Consider the following 8581-nt stretch of genomic DNA (forward strand, 5'->3'; position numbering starts at 1 on the left):
AAAAAAAAAAAAAAAAAAAAAAAACAGAAAAAAGGGGGTGGGTGGGAATATAGCTCAGCAGTAGAGTGCTTGTCCAGTATACACAAGGCCCCGGGACAAATCCTCAGTCCTGCAACAAAGCAAAACAAAATTCCCACATACGTGGACTTTATTTTACCATTTAAAACTTGACTATTTTAAAAACGTTTACAACTCTTATTTTACTACTTGTGCCTGTTAAATAAAACACTTCCAAAAACTAGAGCACAGTTACATAAATACATGGGATCTGGAATCACACCAGAATCCAAATCCCAGTTTTCTGACTATAAGATACGGGGAGTTACTTCACCCTTCTGGCTTCATTTCTTTATGAAAGAAAGAGAGAAAATATGAACTGAGCACATCTCCAGATGCTGTATAAATGAAAAATGTATACATAAAGTTCTTAGCATAATTCGTAACTCCTCCTAGAAGTTAGAGAAAGGGCAGTTCCCCACTAATTATCACTGCTCTTCCAACTGCAAGGAGAGAGGCGGAGCACTGCTTCCGATTCGATTCTCCAGCTGGTGTTTCATTCCTGTTACACCAATGCTGACGGACCACCATTCGCACTGTGATCATTCCTGGAGCAAATTTTCTACAATATTTACCACATGTCTCTGCTACCTTAAGGGTGGTCGATGACTAAGAACTGACTTTGATTCCTGCCCAGGAGGGATCAGTGATCATATCCCATAATCCCAGTATGGAGAATAGCTCATATCAAATTCAGAGTCTCCTGAGTTCTTGGCTGTGTAAAGTCAGACCTGGAGCCATACCAAGAAAACAATGTGGAGGATTGGGACTGTTAAAATTCTAACACAAACCAGGTTAAGAAACAATGCTTGTTTGGAGCAGAATGGAGGCAATAAACTAGCTATTTTTAAACATTTCAAGGATGTCATGTGAAAAAGTAGGCATGTTCATTCTGTAACATATCAGAGGACAAAACTAGGCATAATGGATATGATTCATGGTGGGGTCAAACAATAACAGAGGTGCTTTGGTTATGTAATTGTGAAGATTTACTTCAAATCCAAGATTCTGTGATCTACACTAAAAAATAAGCCAAATAGGAGGGTTTACTTAAATAGCAAATTACTTTAGAGATGAACAACAGTATGATTAGCTTGTTATTCTGCTTTCACTAAGACAATAATGATAGAATCTGTGATATATATGAATGCATTTACGCGCGCGCGCGCGCGCACACACACACACACACACACACACACACGAGGGGATTCTCAGTTTCTCAAATTATCACCAGAATAATTCCACTGTAGATCCTGAGATTCTTTGAAAAGTCAACTTATGTTACTTTTAGTCTTTAAAATAGAACACAATGCACTGTGAACATTTTTAAATTATAAGAGCTACATTTTCTGATACATTTGCCTAACTTATTTCAAGTCTATATCAATATTGAAATTTAAAGCAATTTCTTTCTAATTTACCCTCAGTTTTTTTGAGAACGAATACTTTAAATACTTCGTTTCAGAACAGAAAAACTCATAAAACCATAAGGAACAATAGAAAACTAATTGGAAAGAGCAAAACATATATTTTGTACTAACCAATCAAAAGAACTGTTCCAACGGCTAAACCTCCACCTGGAAATAAAACAAAACCAAGAAGAAAATTAATCTACCTTTTGCATAAAAGTTAGGCTTTATCGTGGACAAGTATTTCAATAACTTTAAAACTGCAACTGCAAACAAAATTTTAATTACCTTTACTATACTTTGCTCAAGGTGTTATTATGAAATAATTACATATTATATGTAATTACATACTGCACATTACAATTACTTTCATAATATACTATACTATCCTTTCTCCTGTGATAGAACCATTCAACATTTAACATACCCATGTTTAAGCAATGCAAAAGTTGTTTTTAGTACTTGTTAATAAATTAACTCAATAGCCAAGACCTACCCACACACAATAACTTTACTGCACAGAGCAACATAGAAAAGAAAGGCTATTACAATAGAATTCCCACTTTAGTATTTATCCTCAAATTCAGTAAGCCTTAATTAATGTTTTAAAAATTGTGAATAATGTACACAAAGTCTGAACATATGCTAAATTTAGAATTTAAAATTAACAATATTTTTGTCATTTCAAACAAAAAGGAACAAACCACAAAATATATTTTCTGCATTACAAGAAAATGTTAAATATCCAAACTAAGGAAATAAAATCATAAATGTGTAATTAAAATAGCCAATCTTTAAAAATCATTTAACTTTTAAGAAACTAGAACTATACTAAAAAAGATGGCACAGTACACTGATACTTTTTTATCCCTTGGTAAAAGTATTAGCTTTTCTGATTAATCTCAGAAACATTAACAAATTCATTTTAAAATCCATAAAAGTATGTCAACTATTGAACAGACATGCATTTAAAGTATAACTTAAAAAGAAACTACTCAAGCCGGGTGTGGTCGCACACACCTGTAACCCCAGTACTCAGGAGGCTGAGGCAGGAGGATTGCTGTGAGTTCGAGACCAACCTGGGCTACACAGTGAGATCCAGGGCAGTCTGAACTACATAGTGAGACCCTGTCTCAAAAAACTAAAAAAAAGAAACTACTGAAAATTCAGCAACAATACATGAAGTTGCTAGTGTGTTTGTATGTGTGCAAATAACGACATAATAAACAATTAGAAAATCAGCAAAGAAGTTTCCCCAAAAGGTTTTGTAGTGGCAAATATCATATAGAAAAAATATGAAAAGCTCCTCTGAATGTCTTTTAAACCTTGCAAATACACAGGAACAATTGTCATGTTTCAGATAACTTGAAATCTGGTAGCATACATATTTCTGGAACATGAAACATGGTTTATGTGGTGAGACTTGAAATCAATTTTAAAACAATTTGTAGAACACTTCAAATTGTTAGAGAAAGAAATAAAAAGATTTGTAAATCTTATGCTTACATGGACTTATTAGAATACAATATACTTTTTTTTTTTTTTGGTGTCAGGGATTGAACTTGGGTCATTGCGCTCGCCAAGCAGGTGGCAGAACCACTGAGCCAAATCCCTGGCCCCTACAATACACACTTTAATTTCACATCTGAACAAATTCCTTCTCTGTGCCATTTACAGCACACCAAGCTAAAGGGGAGAATTTCTAGCACCATGCAGACAAGATTAACTGAGCGGGAAAATGTACAATGACAGCCATCGTAAGCCTTAATTCATTGTGCACATTTTGCAGCACGCTTTGACTTCTCATTTCTCTACTTTCCCTTATTTAGAAAAATAAGTATTTAATTCCCTAATACCACTTTGTGTATGTTTAAGGAGATGAACTAAACAAAAGGTATCAGTGTCTGGGTTGGTGCTAGAAAAAAGTTAGCCACCCTTCTTAATGTAATTCCTTCCTTTGTTACACTTGTTACAGCACCTCCCAGAAAAGTAACGCTGACAGTGGGATGAGAAGTTTCCCCACTACATGAAGCAATGGTCACGCCTAGGCCATCAGGCTCAGGTGCTTGTAAGAGGTACACTGGCCAAGCTGGCAATTATTTTCAGATCGGAACAAATCACTACAAGCTGTTACTTGGTAAGTGGTGATCACAGCAACCATGATAATTAGAAAGGATATTTCCCATTGATGAACTAGCTCAGTGATGACAAACTGTTGGGAGACTGAGAGCCCAAACTGCCACCAAAACTCACTTACTTATCACAAAGTGCCAACACTGCAGTTAAACCTGAATGCTGAGGGTTTAGGAGGAACAACTACATTAACATCTGTCCAAAAAAAAAAAAATAGTAACGCATGTGCCACAGTTTTGCACCACTGAACCAGCTAGAGCAAATCCAACTACGCCAGGAAGGCGGTCTTCTGTAAGAACGAGCCAAACAATCATCTGCTCCTGGTAACTCAGAACACCACTCAACAATTTAAGATCATAAAAATTCTAATGCTGGGAAAAATTAACCACCACTTCATATGAGGACATATTAAGTGACTTTTATAGATAATGTATCAACTCTTCTCCTACAAAAAGCTGTTTTCTAAATGAGCTCTATTATACCAATTCACTTGATTCAAATTTAGATTAGTCTGAGCAAGAGTGGGTCACTTTGAAGGTTTGGCCGGGGAGCAATTAGCTTACTAATTTAAACCTTTTTACATGTGTTTCTCTTTGTCACGCACATACAACATACACAGGTAGTATCAAAGTCCCTCCACTGCTCCAAACTCGATTTTAGTGAGATGAGATTTCCCATACATTTTAATTTTGATAGATCTTACTTGATACACCAAGGTTCTAGATACAAGGTATTCTAAAGCTGAAATAAATCTGTAATAAAAAGCTAAACAACCAACCACAACAGAATCTTAACATAAATTCCTTGAAAACTAGCTTTTACCCTATTGAATATAGTAATCCATTCGCAATTTAGTCCAACTTTAAAATCAAAGCAGACTTGACATTAATAACTCCTATTTAAGACAAAAATCTCTTCTCTGTATTTCACTGGAATGTTTTTCAGATAAATAACGCAGGTCAGGAAGCAGTTATAACCACGACGTGAGAAAGTGAGAAGGGGCAGAATGGTCATCCTCAGGGAGAAGAAAATCACCAGCACTTTCAAAGGCAACTGACAAACTCTAGGTTCTATTTCCAGGCCTCTCTGAAGTACACCGAAATTTATTTCTAATATTGGCTAAGTACTTTGGTTGCAAGGTTGAATTTTGAAGAATTTAAGATTTTGACTTTTAAAAATAAGACATTTAGGCCAGGGTGCATCTCAGGCTGTGCTTGCCTAGGATGTGCCAGGTCCTGACTTGGGAGTCCCTCGGCCTCTGAATAAATCAATGGATGAGCAAGCATTTTGTCTTAAAGCTAAAGAAAAATTATAATTGAAAATACAAAAGGAAACTTAAGATCATCTTGTGATTCACTACCAGGACTTTCTTTTTTTTTTCCTTTTTTTTTGTGGGGGGGTACCAGGAATTGAACTCGGGTCCTTGCACTTTCAAGGTAGGCAGCAGAACCACAGAGCCAAATCCACAGCCCTACCAGGACTTTCTTATGACTTAAAAAATATAATGAAAAGGGCTTTTGCCATTGTTTTAACTCATATGTGCAGTATGTTTTAACATGAGAAAATTCAATCCTACATATGCCCCTAAACAAATCTCTATTTAAACTGTAAGTTTCAAATGAGAACCAAGCCTGGCATGTAAAGGTACAAGATCCCAGTAATGAATGTAACTGTGCTGTCTAGCTAGAATGTACCAATAAATTCAATTTAAAATTAAAAAAAAAATAAACTAAGTTTCATGAGAGGTCAAATTTATATTAGAATATTAAGACCCAAGAGTGCTATTTCATTTTTCAAGGTTAAACAAAAGTATAGGGAAAAGAAATGAAAGAAAAGTAACAGTGATTTATATCAGTTCTGTCCAAAGCTGTGTGAAGTGATAATTTTGTTTAAATTTACAGAAGAGACATTTCTTGGAAAATGTAATGTAAAAGACAATGCATTTCTTTACTTCGTAGCACTCCTTAGCTGTTTTCTTTTGTAGTGCTAGGGCGGTGCTGGGGATCAAGACCAGGCAGGTCCTTTCCCATGAGCTGCATCCCCAGCCCTTTTTTCCCATTGAGACAGAGTCTCCTAAGTCACTAAGTTGCCCAGATGGGGCTTGAACTTGTGATCCTCCTGCCCCCCAGAGTATGGGGATTACAGCATCATACTCCATAACTACTTAGTGCCACAGCTCAAATTAAATCTCAGTTATTTCATCAGTTAACGTGCTCCCTTTCTTTCCCTCTAAGAACAAACATCCCGATGAACATGAATGTGACAAATACTGGCTGGGCAAATAGAATCAAAATAAAGGTACAAACAATTAATAGTGATAATGGTTCTCTACATTAAAGTAGGAAAGTGTTACATGGTAATACAAAGGAACAAGCTACATTTTCCTTGAATGTAGAGCTACCTGCATCAGTTGATAGAGGCATAACTAGGATGTTAAATATACAATACAAATTCAATGCCTATTACCCCACACCACAGAGTAGATCAAGGAAACAAGCCTGCCATTATTTACTGACTGGAATCGTGTAGACAATGGCAGCTACTCTAATGGGCTTCTTCCAGAAACTCTTGTTGGACTCTTACTTACCCCTAAATCCCTAACTGCCACTGACTTGTCTGTTAAGATTTAAATTCATAACAGAAGCTAAGCCACCAAATCTATGAAGTCACTGTCTTTTGTGCACTTCCCAGGTTTGGCAAAATTTATGTTAAAATCTTTCTCTGGAAATTCCTGAAAGAAGAGAAAGGGAGTATCTAACCAACTCCCTTTCTTTTCTGAAACGAAAGTGTGTTACTTACACATTCGCTTTCAAATGTACCCTGCACTTATGCTTAAAATTACAACGATGTCACAGTGGCAGCAGTAAACTACCACGACCCCACACACTGGCTGTAATACAGTATTTACTTGTTACACACAACTGCATAATAATATTTTGCCAAAAGTGACAATGTGACAGTATGGTCCCATCATTCTGGTATCCTATTATGACATTTTATCAAACTAGGGAATGTACTTGTGAGCCTTGTCACAATCTGGGTCAAGTAACATTTGAGAGTAACAATGTAGTCTCCATTGCCTACACTTTTATACATTATCAGTCAATGTTTCAGTTTCAAATAATATTTTAATACAAAACAATATAAAATGTTTGCACCATAGGACTATACATAACAGAAGATCGAAATACAAAAATATGATTAAGAAGTTTACAACAAGTGAAATGGTTTTGGACATATTTATTATTGCAAATGTCATAACTGCTATTGTAACAACTCCTTCATGTTCTGTATACTTTGATAATTAACTGCATACATGCAAAAGACATTTCAAAATATTGAACAACACTGGTTCAGCCGTATTAATGAATGCTGGTTTTTAGCATAAGCTTGCTATAGTCAAATACTAGAGTGCCCCACTCCCCAAGCAAAATTAAAGTTTAAACATTATTTTTCAAGTTTGTATCTCTAGAAATATATGTGGAAGGTGTTTTGAGTTCTCTCTGGTGGACGCTTGAAAAGACTATAGTTAAGCCATAAATTTAGGTTGAATAAATGGTCAAAACTGTCTGAAAACAGTTGTCAAAAATTTGAAAAAGCTGTAATATACTTCAGAAGGCAATATGCTGTAACTCTAAAGATCAGCCTACCTGGTTACAAGTTTAGGGACTGTCATATCCCTTAATTTCTGAATCTGTTTTTACAGTTTAAACATCTACCTCCAGCCTACAAGTTTCATCAACTTTTGTACCCACTATTTTTCTTCGAACAAGAACTTACTAAGGACCTCCTACATGTCAGGAATTGTGCTAAGCACATTTTCTCATTTTAATGAGGAATAAAGATATAATGCCAAAAGTATGGCGTTTTTGCTTGGAGAGTTTCGGTATCAAAGTGAATGAAGTTACATATCCCCACGGAATTACAAAATACAGACTGGCACAATGGCATTTCCTAATCCGAGAGGCTAAGCCAGGAAGACTGCTAGCTTGAGGCTAGCCTGGGAAACTGAGATACTGCCTCAAAATAAAACAAATTATAACAGGCAAGGTGCACAGAGGTAAAGTGAAATGAGTATTTGTCACCTATGTTTTCAATTATATTTGTTTTTAGTACCATGCAACTCAGGAGGATATCAGACTTGAGAAAAATTTATGAAAATACCTAAATTTATGTAGAATCAGAATCCAGTTAGGATACGAAATAACAGCTTTAAGGAGCCATACTCTCTAGAAGGCTGCTTGTCTTACTACTCTCCTCTGTACTGAGCCTACTGAAAAGCTGGGGAGGGGGTGGATTTGGGAGGGAAGTGTCAGGTGAAGTACAAGAACAAGCGATGACTTCGGTAGTATATTATGAACGTGTAACAGATCTATCAGACACACATCCCACATTATGAAAAAGTTACGAAGTAGAAACAACAGCTTTAATGCAGCAGCATCGAGATAAAAATTAATCTACAAGCTTTATTAACACAGCAGCTCTATCCAACCAATCTAATCTGATCAGCCTTTCAATAGAAGTTAGGCAACAAGCATATTTTTCAATAAGCGTCTTGTGAAAAATTCCAGAGACTGCATAAGAACGGGGTTTCTTTTTCTCATTACCGTATGAATTAAATTTAAACTTGCCATTTGGCAGGTAGGAAGCAGTCAGTACATGGAAAAAATATCAAACACACGCACGCACACATACAACCTTAACGCAGAGAGAGCTGAACTATCTAACTACACAGGCTTCAACTGATACTTTGCCTCAACACACCCACACACTCCCTTGGAGCCACCACGGCTTAAATTAAACAGCATGGCGAGAAGAGAGGCAGAATGCTTTTTTTCCCTAGCCATTTCTAATGATGCTTTTCTTGCCAACGATAAAAACTTTCGTAGGCTGGCCCGAGCCGGGAGCCGCCTGGAGCTGGTAGAAGGCGGGCTCGGGGGCCGGGGGTGTCCCGGGAAGAAGCCAGGCCGCAGGGCGACAGC

At 36.6% G+C, this 8581-nt stretch overlaps 1 protein-coding gene across 1 annotated transcript in view; it reads right to left on the reverse strand.

Moving 5' to 3' along the window:
• Elp4 (elongator acetyltransferase complex subunit 4) overlaps positions 1-8581 on the reverse strand; it is a 154149-nt gene that overhangs the window by 137211 nt on the left and 8357 nt on the right. Inside the window, exon 2 of the mRNA XM_019209987.2 lies at positions 1599-1634. Coding sequence (XP_019065532.1) covers positions 1599-1634 — 36 coding nt within the window. The remainder of the gene's footprint in view (positions 1-1598; positions 1635-8581) is intronic.

This window comes from Fukomys damarensis, unplaced genomic scaffold (genome assembly GCF_012274545.1).
Source record: "Fukomys damarensis isolate Sample0158 unplaced genomic scaffold, DMR_v1.0_HiC HiC_scaffold_16, whole genome shotgun sequence".
Classification (NCBI taxonomy): Eukaryota; Metazoa; Chordata; class Mammalia; order Rodentia; family Bathyergidae; genus Fukomys; species Fukomys damarensis.